The 19399-nt window shown below is 41.6% G+C and overlaps 4 protein-coding genes across 4 annotated transcripts; 2 read left to right on the top strand and 2 right to left on the bottom strand.

Moving 5' to 3' along the window:
• Positions 1 to 105: 105 nt before the first annotated feature.
• On the bottom strand, positions 106 to 5583 carry uqcrc2b (ubiquinol-cytochrome c reductase core protein 2b). The gene is made up of 14 exons (XM_083994291.1): positions 5469 to 5583; positions 4213 to 4299; positions 3666 to 3815; positions 3488 to 3552; positions 3344 to 3400; positions 2988 to 3112; positions 2606 to 2703; positions 2445 to 2502; positions 2255 to 2350; positions 1928 to 2127; positions 1247 to 1327; positions 1058 to 1134; positions 587 to 740; positions 106 to 477 (listed from the first exon to the last, which is right to left on the bottom strand). Exons 1-14 carry the CDS (start codon positions 5499 to 5501, stop codon positions 394 to 396), a joined length of 1365 nt encoding a protein of 454 aa, XP_083850417.1. The 5' UTR covers positions 5502 to 5583; the 3' UTR covers positions 106 to 393.
• A 441-nt stretch (positions 5584 to 6024) lies between these two features.
• On the top strand, positions 6025 to 7749 carry snu13b (SNU13 homolog, small nuclear ribonucleoprotein b (U4/U6.U5)). Its single transcript, XM_083993741.1, has 3 exons — positions 6025 to 6223; positions 6411 to 6531; positions 7278 to 7749. Exons 1-3 carry the CDS (start codon positions 6221 to 6223, stop codon positions 7538 to 7540), a joined length of 387 nt encoding a protein of 128 aa, XP_083849867.1. The 5' UTR covers positions 6025 to 6220; the 3' UTR covers positions 7541 to 7749.
• A 606-nt stretch (positions 7750 to 8355) lies between these two features.
• crym (crystallin, mu) lies at positions 8356 to 10932 on the top strand. Its single transcript, XM_083994614.1, has 8 exons — positions 8356 to 8796; positions 8902 to 9052; positions 9146 to 9208; positions 9291 to 9392; positions 10030 to 10213; positions 10306 to 10427; positions 10540 to 10624; positions 10720 to 10932. Exons 1-8 carry the CDS (start codon positions 8639 to 8641, stop codon positions 10791 to 10793), a joined length of 939 nt encoding a protein of 312 aa, XP_083850740.1. The 5' UTR covers positions 8356 to 8638; the 3' UTR covers positions 10794 to 10932.
• A 114-nt stretch (positions 10933 to 11046) lies between these two features.
• On the bottom strand, positions 11047 to 16918 carry LOC311002983 (ras-related C3 botulinum toxin substrate 1). Its single transcript, XM_083994615.1, has 6 exons — positions 16517 to 16918; positions 14914 to 14985; positions 14613 to 14730; positions 14057 to 14119; positions 13133 to 13292; positions 11047 to 12627 (listed from the first exon to the last, which is right to left on the bottom strand). The coding sequence occupies exons 1-6, from the start codon at positions 16549 to 16551 to the stop codon at positions 12497 to 12499; spliced, it is 579 nt and encodes a 192-aa protein (XP_083850741.1). The 5' UTR covers positions 16552 to 16918; the 3' UTR covers positions 11047 to 12496.
• Positions 16919 to 19399: the final 2481 nt, after the last annotated feature.

Raw genomic sequence — 19399 nt, 5'->3', positions numbered from 1 at the left:
GAGCCTAAAAGGATTTGGTTAAAATCAATCAAGTGCTTAATTTACTAATAACTATCACTAAAATTTAGATTTTACAGCATTAATACACAGACACAACAATAAAACTCATTTATGGTGGATAGAATTTATTCATTATTTTACATCAGCTATACAGTTAATGTGAACAGATGAGTGGAGCACAACATTGTGATGCACCATAGCAGCATCACCTTAAAATATCCTGTTACAACACCTATAAATAACCAATGGTGTTATGACATTATTATTTGTCAGAACAAGACTGCAAGGCGATGAAGATCTCTTGTTTATTTCGTTTTTTGTCATTATGTAGAGGGAACAAGAATTCGCTTTGTCGTCAAAGTTAGATAAGAGAACATGGAGACGAGGAGGGCTTTAGATCTCATCCACGAAAGGTGTTTTAATAAGGTTGCCGCTGGACGCCATGGTCTTCTTTCCAGACATGAATTTCTTGGCAGCCTGGGAATAAAGAAACATAAATTACTACAAATCCAACCGTTTCACAACCAAAAAAACCCCCCTTCGTGACCCATCTTAACCAAGCACTTATAAGAACCGAATGTCTTACGTTGGCAACATCAGTCAAGGAGACGTTGTCAATGTTCTTGGAGATTTCCTCGGCAGAGGCGTAGGTCCCGTCGGTCAGAGCCTGAGTTCCCAGAGCCTCCAACAAACCCTCAGAAGTCTCCAGAGACATGAGGAACTGCCCCTTCAGCTGGGCCCTGAAAGGTAAACAAAGACAAACCCAACATGAGCCACAACTGGGCAAAGTAGAAGAAGGCAACATCTAATGTGAGTGCTTTTTCTTTTTCTTAAAAGCAGAAGGAAAATGTCAGTGGTTAGTCTTACCCTCATCGAAACAATACCATGCTGTGGTTTACATTTGAGTGTTTTCTTGATTATCATTTTCTGAAGTGAGATGTTTTAATGTAAGCTGCTGCTGGCCCATACATATTTACTGTACCGGCCTCACTTTGTAGTATTAGTGTCAACTGAAATAGAAACATGACATTTGCTCAGTGTGTTGACAACGTCTTACTTGGCCCGTGTGAGGTCAGCAGCTGTGACTCCACCATCAGCAACAGCCTTCACCTGGGCAACAGCAGCCTTGATCACCTGCACAGAAGACGAGAGGTCACATCAGGACGTTTGAACTTTTATTTTTTCTCTCACTTTTGATCAGTTTGTGGTGATAAACGGGCTTCTGTCGTGTCTATCAGATACTCACATCGCCAGTAGCCGTAGCCTGGGAAATGGTGTAAACCCCAAACAGACCAGAGTCAGAGTAGCTAGTGTTGAAAGCACTGACCTGTTCAGAGAAAAAAATTTAAAAACAACACAAAAATGTCAGAAAACTGTTTTTTACAGATGCTGTTCTGATCATGGTTAAAGGTACATTGTGTAAGTTCTCCTGTTATCTATTCACGAAAATGATTATTACGTTCAAAAGTCTGTTTTTCATTCATCAATAATTACCCCCATCAATAAACTGATTCAACACGTGAATAAAAATAAACAAAAAATAAACGTGAATGCTGCATTCAGGTGCAGTCGGAAAAACGGCCGTCAGTAACAAACCAGATGTCATTTTAGTCACAGAAGTCGAGAGAAAGCCGGTAAAACGTGGGTCAGGTAAACAATACGACATCGCCATGACAACATATTGTCACGTGTATTGTTTTGCCTCGTGCTGACGGGCCACTAGTTTACTCAAAGGCTTGTTTAAGCCGTTACCTGCAGCGGCTGTTGTCCGTCTGCCATCTAACCGATTTCACGTGAATGCAGCATGAAAAATACGACTGAGTTGCTTGCGATCTACAACCGCACCGCTAGATGGGAGTAATTCTTACACAATGTACCTTTAACAAATTAAGAGTATGCACGTGTCTATTGGAAACTGACAACTCACATCAAAGGGGTCAGCAGTTGCCTGAGCAACACCCTGGACCAGTTTGCTGGAGGTGTTGGATCCCCTCTTGACATGAGGTCCAGCTCCCAGCACCTGCTGCAGCACACCGAAGACCAGAGCCTCGCTGCTGCCTGCTGCTGCTGACGGGCTCACCACTAAGGAGTGAACCAGACTGCTGGTGCTGGCCAGACGGCTCTCACCTGGAGGAGGAGGAGGAGGAGGAGATGAGACAGGGAGGAATACAGTGTTTCATTTTCTCTGGTTGAAGCGTTAAAGGCATAGTACGGTGTTGTGTAGGACCATGCACATGTCATGGGTTCAGCTCACCTCCACGATACTGAGCTGTTGCCCCTGTGGTGCCTGCTCCGCTGCGGATGTTGAGGAACTGCTCTCCAACTTGCTTCAGCACAGCGTGGTCAACACCTGGGAGGAAAGACGAACACCATTAACTTAATGATCTTTAACACTACTCTCAGTTTGATACTTTAATATCCGATTCCGCCGACGCATCCCTTACCAAGCCCCACAAGAGCCATTCTTGCACTTGTGAAATTGTTCTGGACAAACTGGTGCAGCTGTAGGGAAATACAAACAATAGAAGAACAAGGGGGAAAAAAAGGATTGAGTAGATAATAACAACATCGGGATAAATAGAATAAACTCTGGGGAAATACACACATGTTCAGAATGGATGTTGTCAACCATGTGGTCAGGGCAGTACAGAGAGTTACACAGGGCGTTCTTGTAGGCTGCTGCATGCAGAGCTTCAATCACAGCTGGAAAAAAAGGAGAGAAAGAGGTATGATCATAAACTGCAATATGACATTTGAAAGTTGTGATGTTTTCTAAAGCGATTGTCTGCATGGTGGAGACAAACACACTTTTTCTTTCTTACAATTAAATGATGGTGTCATCAAGAGACAGGCTGGTAAATTCAGTCATTAATCACAATGTGCTCCGGGGGAGAATCAAAGTGAACTGTACTATTATCATAATAAAACATAATAAATCAAATGATCCATCTGTGTGTGCATTGCTGCGAGGGAACTAAAGGTCCTACCTGTCTGAGTGCTCTGTACAGCCTGTGCTTTGTCCATCTTCACCCTGGGTGTGAGGTCTGTCACCTCCCATGGCCGGAACTCTGGAGCCGTCGTCACGTTGATCAAATACTCCATCACTGTGTCGCTGCACACCCATTATTGAAGGGTAAAAAAAAAAAATGAGTCTGTGCTATTATCCACCACTACACCCACAGAATATGAAACCCTGTCTATTCTCAAATCTTGCATCCACTACACTGTCACTGTTTCACCAAAATATGCTGCAACACAAATTAATTCAGCTCCAGTTCTTTTCCAAGACTATTGATGTTTTTACAGTAATTCCTTTCATTCTACAAATTATTCAAAGACTTACATGTCATCTCTCAAGCAGTCAACGGTGTAGATCATGTTCTCTCTGGTTGAAGTCACACTGCAGGGAAACACAAACATGCTGCTGAGACTGCAGAGACTTTGCGTACAGCAAGTTTGCTATGACTCGTCTTTCATGGTTACTGACCTCAGGCTGCCTCCCACCGCCTCAACACCACGACAGATCTTGAAGGCTGAAGCTCCTTTGGTTGTCTGGAGACGTACAGAAAGACAAATCAGCACCAAGCGGAGACAGGAGCTAATGTTCATGCTCCAGATATACAGCATTAAATCAGAAGGGAACGGGCTGAATTGAAGTATCATACCAGGTTGGAGGCCAGTCGGAGGAGGTGGGTGACCCCCTGGTTGTCAGGGGTCTCATAACGACAACCGGCCTTGATAAACACTCCGATCTTGGAGGCTGGGGAATAGTTCTCCAGTGAGGCTATCACCAGGCCACTGGGCAGTTTGGTCACCTGCAGAGAAGAGGACAGACACATATCCAGGTCAAATACACAGATCAAACACAATATTCTATTCAGAATGAACCTCAGTTCGTATCATATTTTATCTAGCATCACTTCGGCATTCAAAAGACATTTTATACATAGCAGAAAATGAGAGGAGACAAGTACCGGTAGTTACATCATAAACCATCACCAAAATACATTTTTTTAATAACAAACTCATATCTTCATTCTCAGATTCCACACTGTGCTGTCCAGACAAAGCCAGCAAACCTCATCACTACCCAACAACAGCCCCTGGAGAGAGCTTGAGGCCAGCCGGGGGGCTGGGTAAGTGACTAGCCGGTTCTGGCAGCGGCACAGAACCGTCTCTGTGGAGAAGAAAGACAAGTCGACCACCACTGACCTGCACATCCTGTGGCTGAAGCTTTACATGTTCGGCAGCCGCGGTGGTTTCCACCTTACGGGCAGCCTGGGCCGCGTAAAGCCTCGTCTGGAAAAAAGAGAACATGGGAACGTGTTGCTTGCTGATTGAAACAAGAGCAGTGAGAAAAGAAAAGAAAACAGACGTATGGAAAGACTGTAAAATGATGGGATCAGAGGCTTTAAATCTTGTTGGTATAAAGAAATATTTTTAATATCTATATAACCCTGATGAAGGTTTCCTAACACACTTTTTGTGGTTTTCTGGCACCTTGGCATACACTGGGTGTCAGTGCGGTGATTTACTCCAAATATCTATTTAAACAAATTCTTCACATCACAGTTATTAGGGTAGACTATACAAGAAAAATGTTATAGTAACTGATCCTGAACTAATTGGTAATAGCTTTGATAATAACCTCATCACAATATTTATTCTGTCATCCGGTCTTCATTCACAAATGAAGTGTACCACGTAGAACTCACTTTGTATAGAGTATGTGGGGAATTTAAACATCAGTGTTCACTGATACAACATGACAACCTGGTTAACTCTGATCAAGGTCTCGTGACAAAGAACCACAGAGCACTACATTGAACCTGTGGTCGATTATGTAACTACCAGCTTCTTAGTTCAATTCCAATATTTCCATTACAACATTTTAAAAGTGTCCTACATATATATTTCAGTATTTGGGGTAAATATACTATACAAGAATAAATAGTTGCTGGGCCGGCCAGGATTATGTTATCTGGTCATGTGAGATTACCTCAGTTATCTTTACAATTACCTTGTTGTATACTGAAAAATGAAGTTTTGAATCAAGACTATAACTGCTGATGTTGAATAAAAAATGTATGATGAAAGCCACATCTGTAGGAGGGGTGATGCTAAATCCAGACTACACAAACTATAACCGAGCTCTGGCTTGTTGAGTGGCCCTAAATTTAGTGAACTGGGTTCAATATTAGTTCAAATTGATACAATTTCAACAAATTTAATATTAGTTCGCATGTATTAGGACTGGACCATCATTTATTGTACAGTTATCAGCTGGTTTGCTACTGGTTAGACACAGTGTTATGTCAGACTTAAGCTGACCGCTTCCTCCTCTGCTGTACATCACAGACTCTGTATATTTACACTGCACCGACAGTGTCCGGAGTTAAACGGACACCGACTGCGTCTACTACCGTACCGACACACACTCTCATCGGGTCAGTTTGTAGGCTCCTTACCGATAACCGACTGATTCCTCGGATCCCCTTCATCTCCCCTCTCTCCTTCAGTCAGGACGATGAGGCAATATGGCCGGCTTCAAAGTGCCCTACCCAGCATGCTCAGCGCGTCTGCCTTTCACGAAAAACTACTGCGGAACCAATGAGACTGCGCCCTCTTCTGCCATGGAGACAAAAAAAGTAAGCCGATAACACCAGAGAATTTTTAAGCTCTGATAATAACACACAACCATATAGCAAATAAATGTATACATATGTGTAGAAAGATTCCGCAATGGCGTAAATGTGTTTGCATTAGCATCCACAAGACTCGGTCAAAGAGTCAAGATCACTGATTTGTATTACTAATAAAGGGGAAAAACATATTACGAGTAGAACAACACGCAGAAGAATACAGTCCTCTCTGGATATGTATTCATAGACTTAGTACATTAAAAATTAAGGAATTCAATTCAAACTTTCTGACAGGAAATCGAAATCTTTGTTTTTTATTACAAAAAAGTATTTCCTGTCGTTTCCAACTTGCGTCTCTACTGCGCATGTGCGTCCGCTACTCCGCTCACACGTGCGGTAAACGTTTGGTCTCGCGGCTGGCTGCATGTAATTCAGCTCTCAGACTTTGTATCGTTACTGAAAAATACTTACAAAACCAATATCTCGACTCTCGTTCCCCCTTTAAACTTGACAGAAGGCAATAGTCCTCCGTGAAGCATTTCGCCGAGAGGGCCGGAATACGAGAAAAACAACTGAAAATGGTGAGTGTTGAGTTCTTGATGAACGAGCATGCTAGCAGACAAGCTAACTACTAGCAACGTGAGGAAACCAGACTGCACAGTGATTTAATCTGAAAGTCAAAGTTACACATCCGCAGATATTAGTTCAAATGAAGTGCCCTTTTGTGCTTAATGTGACTTTTATTTTTGTTTCTTGTGCCTTGACCAGACTGAACCTCAAGTGAACCCCAAGGCCTACCCACTGGCCGACGCCACGCTGACCAAAACCATCCTGGACCTGGTGCAGCAAGCCTCCAACTACAAGCAGCTGAGGAAGGGGGCTAATGAGGGTGAGGAATCATAGTAACATCTAACTAGGATATAACTAGAAAAACGAATTTCTCGATCGTAGTATGTTATGATAACCTGCGGCTTGTCTCAGGAGTGAAGAAGCCAGTAAAACGTGGTGCACCTTCAGGTCAACAGCATGGCATTCACAGACGTATTTAAAAGACCCTGAACAGGCACTGTACTTGAACAATTTACTTAACAGCAGCACTGCAAAGCACCAAAATGTGTTATTTCCTACAGGAAATGAAGCAGTGTTTGTTTTTGAACAGTTAGTTGGAAAAAATACATGACTTTGGGCTATGAGAAGTTTTGATCAGTATGCCACTTTTTTATGGTGTTTTTAAACCGATAGAATAATCAATAATGCAGGTAGTTGTGGCCCTGTGCCATTGGGCCAAAGACATTTTGTTGCAGTTGATGGTGCTAAAAAGTTGTCCAAGTGGAATGCCAGAAATGAGCTTGATGGTATTCAGATTATAAATAATATTCGGTCATAAATCCACACTTCTGGAGAAAATGTAGATTATTATTTTAGTGCATCAACTGTAGGAAAACCAATATTATCCCAATTATGACCAATTGCCATAAGGGTCAGAATTATCTGTGTTGAGAGCATCATGCAGAATCTGTGCTTTGGTCTAAAATTGAAGGACAATTGATAATCAGCAACCAGTGAAATTAGTCAGAATTATGCATTCTATTTGAGAAATTTAACATTTTTACATTTCTCTTGCTGCTTCTCCAGCCACTAAAACCCTGAACAGAGGCATCGCTGAGTTCATCGTGATGGCCGCTGATGCTGAACCACTGGAGATCATCCTCCACCTGCCACTACTTTGTGAGGACAAGAACGTCCCATATGTGTTTGTCCGCTCCAAGCAGGCCTTGGGCCGGGCCTGTGGGGTGTCTCGCCCCGTCATTGCTACCTCTGTCACCATAAAGGAGGGGTCTCAGCTCAAGCCACAGATTCAGTCTGTTCAAATGGCTATTGAGAGACTGCTCGTGTGAGCATTATTGCACTGTTGTGACCAGATCTCCTTAAAAAGGAGATATTCCAATTTAAGAGTAACCCATTTTCTGTTTGATGACAAAACAGATGTTATACATGAAAAGAAAACATAGCTGTCGTTTTATTTTTTATCTTTTTGAAGATCACATCGTCTTCAGTGTTTCAGTTTGCTATGACATCACTGGATTCATAATAAAATCATTTTTTATTTAAATGTTGTGTTTCCCTTGTAGTCTTTAATGTTTTATTCATATTATGTCATAAAGCTTTTACAGTATCAGGTGCCCAAAGTCACCTGGACACCTTTGTTTCATTGCAACCCATGAAAGTATCTTTTTGGTTGTCAGCATGTTACACTGATCACTTAATGTGGTATGAAAACAGAAGACCCTAACTTGGAAATCATTTGATTTTTAATGACAACATACAGTCTCTCTTTCGAAGTCACTTGTATTAAATTATACATATGTATAGAACTAAGGCAGACTGTTTTCTATGAAATGACTTCAGGAATGGCTTCATCACTATTGCAGGCAGTGGAATAAGATTTACTCAGAGCCTTTTGTAAAAGAACAGTAAAATGTAATACTGTGGTACCATTAAGGTATAATGTGATCCCCAATGAAAAAGGAATGTAAAATGTTCTTTCTAAATGTGCTTATTTTAATATGACTTGGATTTATTTACATGAGTGCCATAAGGGTTTTAGGTTATTGCAGTGGCACAGCTGTATTGAGCTCTCGCGCTGTGTCCCACGGGGGCTTCCCTACACTCACCAGTAGTAGCACTAGCAGCGCACGTTCACCTTTAAATAAGACGAGGTGGTCATGTTGTTTTCCTCGGGTGGTGCCGTGAAGTCCTCGTTGTGGTTGGAGGTTGCAGTGTGGGAACAGGGAGCGAGGGTGGCGCTAAACCCTCCGTTATGTTTCCGCCCATGTGACTGAAGTCCAACCGGGGACTCTGCAAAGTTGGACGAAGGCGAGAACGTTTCCAAAAGTCTCCGCCGCGGGGGTCTTCATTGCGCCATTAAACGCAGCAAAGGTGGTGCGTTTTAGGTCCGTAGCGCATTATTGTTGACCAGTAGAACAAAACAAACCATGGCTGATTCCCCTGTTACTATCTCTGAGCGAGAGGTCGAGGGCCTGCTGCGGTACAGAGAGCTGCTGCCCCGGCTGGAGGAGGCTCTGGGGAAGTTCTCCAGGGGACAGGTGGTCCAGCCTGTCCGCTGCACCGTGCCCCTGCAGAGACACAACGGGTGAGAGCACGAGCCATACACTGTCTGCAGCAGAGCAGAGGTACAGTCAACAAGTCAAACATTTACAGTCTTATTGCTGCCACTCATTTACTTTCACTTTTACAGCTTTCTGGGAGTGATGCCTGCTTACATAGAGCACGATGGAGTCCTCTGCACTAAGTTAGTGTGTTTCTACAAGAGGGAGGATGGGTCCACTTTACCATCCACCCAAGCCACAGTGGTGCTGCTGGATCCAGAGTACGGGAACGTCAAGGCTGTGAGTTAACACTGATGCGCTCACATCATCACATCATCTTTGGAGACTTTTCAATCAGACCAGTCAGGCATGTTTCCATCCAACCTGCTACAGGTCATGGGTGGAGAGGTCATCACGGGCATGAGGACAGCTGCAGCCTCCGCAATCTCTGCTAAGGTGCAACGTGCTTCCCATTTTAAAAACAAACGCCTGTTTTCTAATGTTGCACTGATGCTCCAGCTTTGACTCTGTCCTGCAGCTGCTGATGCGTCCAGAGGCGGAAGTGTTGGCCATCCTGGGAACTGGAAATCAGGCTCTGAGCCATTACAATGTCTTCACTGAAATGTTCTCATTTAAAGAGGTAGTGTCACAAAACTATCTTGTGCATGTGCAAAGAGCAAATCTGAACAGAACAAAGTTCAGGGCAATATAATGGACAGGGCCGGCCCCAGGATTTTGGTGGCCCAAAACAAGATTTTGTTTGTGGCCCCCAAAAACACTCCAAGCACAAACACAGAAATGGTTGTGTTAAATGAATTGGGTTGGTAGCCCCAATATCCAGTTTGTGGCTCAAAATCAATAAAGCAGAAGTAAGCGATCCGGTCGTTTTGGCTAACTTTTTGTCAGCCGATGGAGTTAGCAGTCCCCGCCCTCGTCATGGATCTATTGGTCCTCGTCCCTACGTCACCACATTCACGCGCATCCCTTGGCTGCACACACAGCCCTTCATGCCGTTCTCTCTCCTCATTGGATAAAGCTTGTAGGATACAAGGAAGTATACAATAAGTTTTCTCCTCGGCTTACAGCAGAGCAGAGTGACTGACAGACCCGTGTTTCAGACCAAACACTCTATATAAGTGATTGCCGTCGGAAGATATAACTATTTAAGACTTGTATTAACACAAACATTCCGCTTACTTCTGCTTTAACATCACAGAATGTTTTTTGGCTGCTATGAATATTATGTTGTGAGACTTTTCTTGGCTTTTCCTTTCCAGGTGCGTGTGTGGAGCCGCAGCAGAGAGAGGTCTGAGAAGTTCAGCCGCTCTGTCTCAGGTCCTGTGAGGCCATGTGTCTCTGTGGAGGAGGCGGTGAAGGGAGCTGACGCCATAGTAACAGCAACCAGGAGCACAGAGCCGGTGCTCTTTGGCCAGTGGGTCAAACCAGGAGCCCACGTGGCAGGTGAGGGGAAATAATCAAGGACAAGGACATATTCAGGTTTATTCTGGAGATAATGTGTTTGTTTTACAGCTTACTCTCCTGTTGCTGAGCAGCTGTGGGAGCCTGCAGGCCAAACTGGCGGGAGCTGGATGACGTGTTGATGAAGGAGGCAGTGGTGTACACCGACAGCAGAGAAGGAGCAATGACAGAGTCTGGTGATGTCATTCTCTCTGGGGTCAGTGTGTAATCGTGCTTTCAGACGGACTAGATCAGATAACTGAGGCGTGTCACTGCTGGCTCCCTTTTGAAGGATGTGTGGAAAAAATGACTGTGGATCTCGTTTCCAGGTGGAGGTGTTTGCAGAGCTCGGAGAGGTTATAAATGGGACAAAACCTGCTCAGAGAGAGAAGACCACTGTGTTCAAATCCCTTGGTAAACTCCAGCTATATAAATCCTTTCAATGTGGAAAGTACTTTTCCAGTTTCTAACTGGACTTTAGTGGAACTGAATGTGTTTTTTTATGACAGGAATGGGAGTTCAGGATGCAGTGTCCGCCAAGTTGGTATTTGACCAATGGAAAGTCAAAAACAGCCAACCATGAGGTGTCCATGGAGCTCAGTCCTCTGTTTGACCACTGTGGTACACAAGCTGATCATGATGAAGACGATAAAAAACAACCTGACACTAAATTTTGTACTGAAATGATTAGTCCATTAATCATATAGTCAAGTATAATAAGATTCCAGCTGTTTGTCTTTTTTTTTACCACTGAAAATCAACTTTGTTATTGTGAGAGTGACTGAAATTTTACACTATATGTTAGATCTAAACAAATTTTAAAGACACAGAACACATCATTTTCAAAAAAATTTATTTGCTTAAAAAAAATCAGCATATTACTATGTGAAAATGAAACCACATTTAGCAAGAAAGTAAATCCACATGTGCACTTCACCTGTGCCACTGAAACACTGATAAAGAGTCCAGATTTACTGTGATTCCCCAGAGCACCCATGCAATTTGATCATTGCTCATTTCAAAATAAAATGCAACTGCTGAATATTTACTGCTCAAGGTCATGTTGTACAATAAAAGACGGCGAAATGAGTCACGACCATGAAATGCTGAGACAACTGGCTCATAGACTTCATAAAACACAGCAATAGATGGGGTCAAAATGATATGGTCACACACCATGATGACGGCAATTAGCATCACGTACTGAGTTAAAAGCCTGACTGTTAAAAGCACTTTCTGAGCAAGAACTTAGTGAAAACTTGAAATGATGGATAAAACTTTTACAGTTAAATAGAGACCGAGCCAACGCAGCAACGGTGGTTGAACTGTACCTTCACATGCCCGACTGTCAGTCATAAAACACTGTGTATTCATTTATCACAGAGTGAGGGGGGAGCAGTGATTTATCTAGAAAGCTTTTAGGAACAAAAGAAGATAATAATCTGTTAAATATCTATCAGACTGTATAATGTATAATTACTATTTAACTTAGCAGCTGCTACAACACGTTATAACTCTAATCATTTAAGGGTTAAACCATTTCTTCATAACTGCACTGATGGAAGGTTAAAACAAAAGTAAAAGGAAGAAAAACAACATTTTAGTGTTCTTGGGAGTGACTACAACGTGATGACCGTCGACTGAGTTTTGGCAGCGCCTCAGTCTCGTCAGATGACACATGTAAACAAAACGGTCCGTCAAACCACGGCAGACAAGAGACTGACAATGAAAAAAAAGGAGAAATTAGAGCTTCTAAAAAAAAAGATTCATCTCAAAGTAAAATTTCATCAAGGCAGCAGGAATCTCTTAGTGTGTAGGGGAGAGAGAGCGCAGTGCAGGACCTCCTTCTGTTATAGAGTTAAATCTATGGTAACTTCTTGGTAAATTCACGTTCAAGTAGTGTTTTCTTCACAATGTCTGAGGAAAAATGACATTAATGTTTTTTTCTCTTTTTGTAAAACCCTCCCTCTTTCTCCTTAATCAACCCCAGATCCCAAATCAACCCCCACCCTCACATTCCCCAAGGCCTAGGCAAAGTCACTTCATTCCTGTCTATCTGAAAGGACTTAACAGATGTAAGAACCCACGGGCCAGATTTGACTGAAATCTGTCCGTGCTGCTTAAATCTGTGAAGTTCTTTCGGATGGAAGACTGATCTACCAGAGCTTCTATATAAGCAAAGACACAGGGGTGAACAGATATTTGGGAAACCTCAACATCATCCTCTTCCCTCCGAGAAGGCGAGTTCTGACTGCAGACTTATTTTCTACTCCCTGTGCTTCTCCATTACAATATCCTGCACTTCCTCTTCCTCTTCTTGATGGGTGGGGGGCACAGGACCGCCCTGATGGCTTCATCAAACACTGTCTTAAGGCCGCGCTGCGTCAAAGCTGAACACTCCAGATATTTCACAGCACCTGGCGACCAGAGGAGAAACAGGGAAACACAGTCCGTCATTACATTGTTTTACTTTTGCATGAAGCATGAGCATTAAGTCCAAAAAATATTCTATAACTTTAGTTAGATAAACTAGCAACTGAAAAATTGCGAAGTAGGAAGATGTGCAGATTCAAGTGAAGTGCAAACCAACCAATTTATTTTGTAGCTAATCAAAAATAAATCTTGGTAGACAAATTAGGCATCATTATGCTTTCTAAAAATATGAGGTGGTACCACTATGGTGTGAACTTTTGCATTTGCATGATGCAATTAGAAAAATGTAATTGTGGCTTCTTCCCACTTTAGCAAAACATTTTTTATGGCTTCAGAAAAATGCCAGAAATCCAACTGAAATGTATCTCAGTTGTATTTCTGGCATTTTTCATAAAATGATCTTTCAGTTTAAAACTCTTTTTTAAAAAACTATAAAGGTAATTTGAAGATGGATGAACGTAAATGTAAATGTGCTGCGCATCAACTGACTTATTTCTTTAGCCATGGCCAAGCCTTGAGGGTAGATGATGGGGGAGAGCTTCTTTTCCTTGAGCTTTTCGATCGTGTCCTTGTCGTCTCTCAGGTCCAGCTTGGTGCCCACCAGGATGATGGGCGTGTTGGGGCAGTGGTGTCTCACCTCAGGGTACCACTGCAGGAAGAGGACAGAGTCAGAGGCTGGATACAGACGGACAATTTGACACCGCGTGGGTTGTGGGTGGATTTCCAAAAGAATAGATTTCTCTCCAAGTTTCCTGGTTGTTGTCCAAATTCAACATGATGTGATCTCTGAGGAACTCACACAAAGTCCTCCTTAATGTAATGAGTCACAACACATGGTATTTATCTCACTTTACCATCTGAATTCAAATAATCCCCCTCAATTTATCTATTCTATTGAATTGCTTGGAGGGGGGAAAAAAAACAAATAATTCAATAATTTATTATTATTATTAAATACTATCAACACATGGGCCAACTTACTGTTGATCAACTTTGACAGTTTTTGCATGACAATATTTTTTTGTTTTCAAGGCAGCATGATTAAAGGGAAAATTAAATATATAGAAATACATTTATTATCATGAGATTGTGACCAGAGCTGAAAATCAATTTACGTAAGCAACTGTGCAATAAGGGGTGAAAAATAAGATTTCTGTTATGGGAATCTAAAATCCCAAGCGTAAAGCTATACTTTTATAGCCAAGTCTGAAAAATGTAAACAACGGCCAAAATCCCATATCTGGGTCACTGACAAACTTGCGTCAATTCCTTCTCCACCCAACCTAATCTGAGGAATCAGAAACATAGGAAACTATGTGGAAAAGAGTTAATGAGTTTTTGGGATGTGTTGGGATGCGTTGCTTGCAGTGAGGGTAAATGCTGAGAAAGCTTTAAAGAGCAGATTGTTCTCACCTTGGCACGGACGTTTTCAAAGGAAGCTGGACTGACAAGTGAGAAGCAAATCAGAAACACGTCCTGAGGAGAGAAATATGACACCATTAGCCAACGACAACATCACAAGAGACAAACGTTCATTCTAAGATTTCCATTGTTTCCATTAAAACTGAAATACTAATCCAATAATTATCAAATTAAATAAAAGATTCATGAATCCAATTCTGAGCTGATCCTGTTGGTTAAATACAAACTCCCACTTTCAGCTTCCTATGAGTCTTTGGCACAGAGACCACTTTGTTGGTCAAAGGACAAAGAGGGCAAACAAGAGCTCCCTTTCACTTCCTCCAGACAGTGTATAGGTACTGTGGATACGAGGCTCTACTCTGCTGAGTGCACAGACTCTATATAAAGTGTTGCAGGCCAGTGAATAACTCCAAATCAATGCTGGCAAAGTGAAAACAGCATCCATGCCAACATTGTTTGGCTGATACTAGTCTGAGCAGGACAGTGGACAGTCAGGCAGTTGTTACTGCTGGTGTGTGTACGGGTGAAAATAAATATCTATACATACTGTCTGTGGGTAGGACAGTGGCCTGAGCCTGTCGTAGTCCTCCTGTCCTGCTGTATCCCACAGCCCCAGGTTCACTGGCTTCCCATCAACCATCACATTGGCAGAGTAGTTGTCGAAGCTGTAGGAAAGGAGGTTTAAAGTTAAAAGAAGAATGCACATCATTGTAAAGTATGATAGAATGAGGACATAGAGTTGATGACAAACTGCTCAGGGTTTACTAGTATGCCTATGCATGAATTTGACTGTTAGCTTCCCCGTAGTGTACTGTAGGTCTGGTGAGCTACAAGGATGTGTTACTTACACTGTGGGAATGTACTCTCCAGGAAAGGCATTGGTAGTGTAGCTGATGAGCAGGCATGTTTTACCCACAGCCCTGGGAGGAGAGAGGAGGGCGGATTTGGTAAATACAGTGATAAATACTGAAGACTCAATGATAAATCATCAATTTATACTTATTAATAGTTATTGTGTAGTCTACAGTGACATTAAAACAGCTGTTTACTATCTATAGAACGAACTGCAGGTTTAACCCGCCCCACTTGTAGGAGTTGAACAATTCTGTAATCCACAACAAAAAACCTAGATACAAAGGTCCACAAGCTTGTTTGATGATACAGGGAGACAGAAGAGTGATGTGTTGACCGCTGCTTTTCTGACAGGTTAACAATTCATCTGAGTCAAGTTCAGCCTGAAAGATCACCAACCTTATTCTTTCTTTACCGAATGAGCTTTTATCTTCACTGTGGGTGTGTCTCCTACAATCATATTGATTTTTTACAGACTGGCTGTCTTACTGATTATTTGATCATTTACCTCTGACAAAACATTAGACACTCTAGTCTGTGACATTAGTGTCACTGGTGCTCAGGTGATGCTTTCTTTATGTTTGAAGGTATTACTTAACTTAACTAGTTAAAACCTTTGGTTTAAAGAAGCAGTGTCCTAACAGCCAATAATCTGAGCTACAGTGTACCTATTCTGGATAAAGATTCCTGTATGGGATAAAGCATAAGTCAAACAAAAAAAACAGTACAAGTGTGATTATGTGATGTTTGTCCTGACAGATTTTGAAATTGCTTTGTGTTATAAGTCGACACTGAGTTATATGGTCAACCAATACAACATTTTCGACTAAATCTGGTCATAGAGGCAATTTTTACAATTACATAAAGCAGCTGATTTGACACAGCATCTGTTCATTTGACGAGTATGGCTCGATAATGCATTTGCACAGTTTTAGTAGTAATGAAAAAGTAACATTGACGGAAAAAAAACATAATATAATAAATAAGAATGATGTTTGTAGTTGATGATGTGCAAGAAATAGTTGGATAACAATGTGAGGTCTAGCTGCGTGTGCTCTTGTCTCTTCCATTACACAAGACATAATTACTGAGGTGTCTTAGTATTATCAAATCAATTAGCCTAAATGGGCTGTGACTTGTCTTTTGCATTGAACACATAAAAATAAATAAATAAATTCTTCCAAGGTCAGGGGTGTCAGATCAGTCGATCACGCTGATTTTTTTTTTTTTAAAGGCACAAAATAAACACAGCAAACACAAAAAGTCATGCAATATCAATCCACAACTTTAACACACTGTGGTAGCTGTGTGTTTCAGTATCTGTCGACATGGCAGCCTGCGTCAGGTCTAATGAATGACATACTGTGGCCCATCTAGTCACACCTAACCGGAGCATGTAGATAAATCTGTCTGACCCAGCTGGACTGCAGAGCGGCCACAACAACAGCTGTCGCTCCCATGTTGGCATGTTAACCCGGAGCCAACTGTTGATAACTGGGTCAACGAAAAACTACCGCGTTTCACGCTCAAGTCGTTATCATGAGTCAAACTCGGACATTTAAAGGGTCATTGTGAGAATAAAAGGACTCTTTAACTCACCCGTCCCCGACCACCACACACTTTATGGCCTGCATCGCGCGGCTCTCTCGTTGCCGGTGACCCAGCTAAACGTCGCAGCGGCTCGGTGTCGGTTAGCCTAGCGAGCTAACAGCGGCTAAAGTGCACCGGTCCCGTGTGGCCTGGAAAAGTGGAGCGACCACAAAATGACGGGACCTCGGCTGCTCTCCAAAAACTTTAAAACGTTATCGATGCAGAAATGAACTGCTTTGTTTGACTCGCCCTCTCTTCACACAGCGACACCCCGGTTAAACAGGCAAGGCAACACCCAGAAAAGGAAAAAGGAAAAACACATAAAAAAGGGACTCTGGAGTCAAGATTGTGGGGAAAAAACGCCCACAGTTTGGAGAAGCTGCAGCTCCGAGATCCCTGCAAGTCACATCCGGTCAGAGCACGAGCGTCCAAGTCCGCCATCTACCGGTTACCACAGCAACCAGGACCCGACGACAGGTAAGTAACGAGGCTGGTGTTAATTACAGTAATGGAGGAAATAATTAAAACCTAAACCTCTTTATGAATCTAATCTAAAGGCTCTAAGTGCATTTAGGAGTTGTGTTAGAATTATGTCATTTTATTTTTTATGATTAGACATTTCTTTAATGAAAAATTGAAGGGAAATGTTTCATGGCACTGTTGCTTTTATTATGTTAATTTGCACAGTAGCCCATGTAGCTGTAAATAATAAAATCCTGTAGCCTAGGCCTACTGTATAATGATTGGAATTTAAATCTACTCTGTGCTTTAGATTTAAGTGGGCTACATAGCTATAATGTTCATTAATTTATGAAAGCATGATGTGTGATGTTTTTTTAACAACATAGAGGATGCTTTACTTTTATTTGCACAGTTATAGTCCACAATTTCTATATTATTTGGATTAGTGTGTGTTCTTCCATTATTTCGGTTTAACTATTCTACAGGGGAAATTACTTTTTATTACAGCCTTAGATTCTAGTTACTTGGTAAATAAAATCAATCATAAATGATGCATCTTTATACTAAAAATGTCACTGTGTATAAACTAATTTGTATAAAAGAATGCATATCAACAACACAATTAGCCTATATAACACCTTCAACAGAGTAATTCTGTAAAATTTAAATCACACTTTCATTATATTAAGCTTGAATTGGGAATATTTCAAATACAACACTTTAAGTGGATTTGGTTAATTTGATGAAGTAGGCTAAAGCAATTTTCTACTTTCATTACTTGTAAAAAAAAAAAAAAAAAAAAAAAAGTTTGGTGAATTCCTTTAGTATTGCAACATAATCATAAGTCAGTTTGGTGTGTGAACACTAGAGAGCAGTATTTTACAGTTTTACAGCACAGAAAGGTCAGATATGAGACTGAATGAATCACTAGGCTACCTGTGGGAAATATAAACACCGTCTCTCTCTCTCTCATTCTGTCTTAGTCTCTCTCCCATTCATAGTCTTCAACCATCTTTGAAATGGGGTTATTCCTCCATTAATCAATCAATCAATGCCTCCATGGCAACACCACAGTCTTGCATCTCACTCTTTCCCTCCCTCTCGCTCGCTCTCTCTCTCTGACACACACACACACACACACACACACACACACACACACACACACACACACACACACACACACACACACACACACACAAAGACATTATCAACTTTTAGTCTGGATTATGTTTTGGGGGGATTTTTCTGCAAACAACACATTAATAGGATGAACGTCATCATTAAGCGGGGAGGGGGTGAAAGCAGGGGAGAGATTAATGAAGGATAAACGGGTCTGTCGCCGGCACATCAGGGAGGCTGGAAAACACAGTGGAGTCACACTATGGGACCAGAGCATGTCAAACTGAGAAAAGACATTAGAGAAAATCTTCCCTGAGGCATGTAGGACATATAGCAGGATTTATGTCTTAAATCAGTTACATTGCTGTTGGGCATTTTAAATGTTTCAAACATACTTTGGATCAAACAGTGGTGAGCGCCTCTTCTAAAGACAGCCTGTCTGTGTTTAACATTTGTAATTATTTTCCAGGCTGCCTTGTATACTGACATTTTAATTCAATTATATCCTTTTTCCAGTACACATGACTACAGATCAGATATTTTTTGATTTGACCTCTTCGGAGTAGCAGACTGTTTTTCAACCAGTTAAATAAAGACTCTGACTCCAGATGTAAACACTCAACTTCTTGTAACTTCACAATTAATTTACTGACATGAGTTGTATCAGTCATCTCACTTGACTCTCACTTTCCCAAGAAAGAAAAAAATACTATTATTATAATTAGTAAAAGCCAATACAAACTCATACAGCACTCATATTATTATTTAATCTGATACACATGCTTTTGCTTTGAAAAACACTGAAACAATACTCCAATTACGCTTAAGCAGTTGATCAACTGATAATCAAGAGGAAAAGATATTTGATTAGATTACAGATTTCCGTATGTGCTAAATGTGGAGAGAGTTTTTAGATCTTAGAGAGTTGTTGTTGGCGAGGCCTCGTTATGCACTGTCATGCTCGGTTCTCCTCCAGCCTCCCTGTTGCCCTCAGACCACATGCGTCTTCCGTCAGGCCGCACGTTCAGAGAGACATTTCACCGGCTCATTATGTTCAACCATTAGTTCTCTAAATAATCACAGAGACTTAATGGCCCCTATCACTGCGCTCCTCATTTGCATAGGAGTCAGATTAAGTCATTCTGCAGGCAATCAGCAGTTAAATGCCTGAATGTGCTATGTAATGCTATGACAGACAACAGAGTCCACGGGATGTCCGCTCTCACAGAGAAAGACGAGATTTTGAACAGAGTGAACGATCAAAGTGTTCACAAGGTATTCCCTTATAAATGATTTCATCATTTTAGCTGA

The sequence above is a fragment of the Trachurus trachurus genome (assembly GCF_905171665.1).
Source record: "Trachurus trachurus genome assembly, chromosome: 19".
NCBI lineage: Eukaryota > Metazoa > Chordata > Actinopteri > Carangiformes > Carangidae > Trachurus > Trachurus trachurus.
Note: the sequence above shows the minus strand (reverse complement) of the source record. Positions and strands in the feature narration are given on the sequence as shown.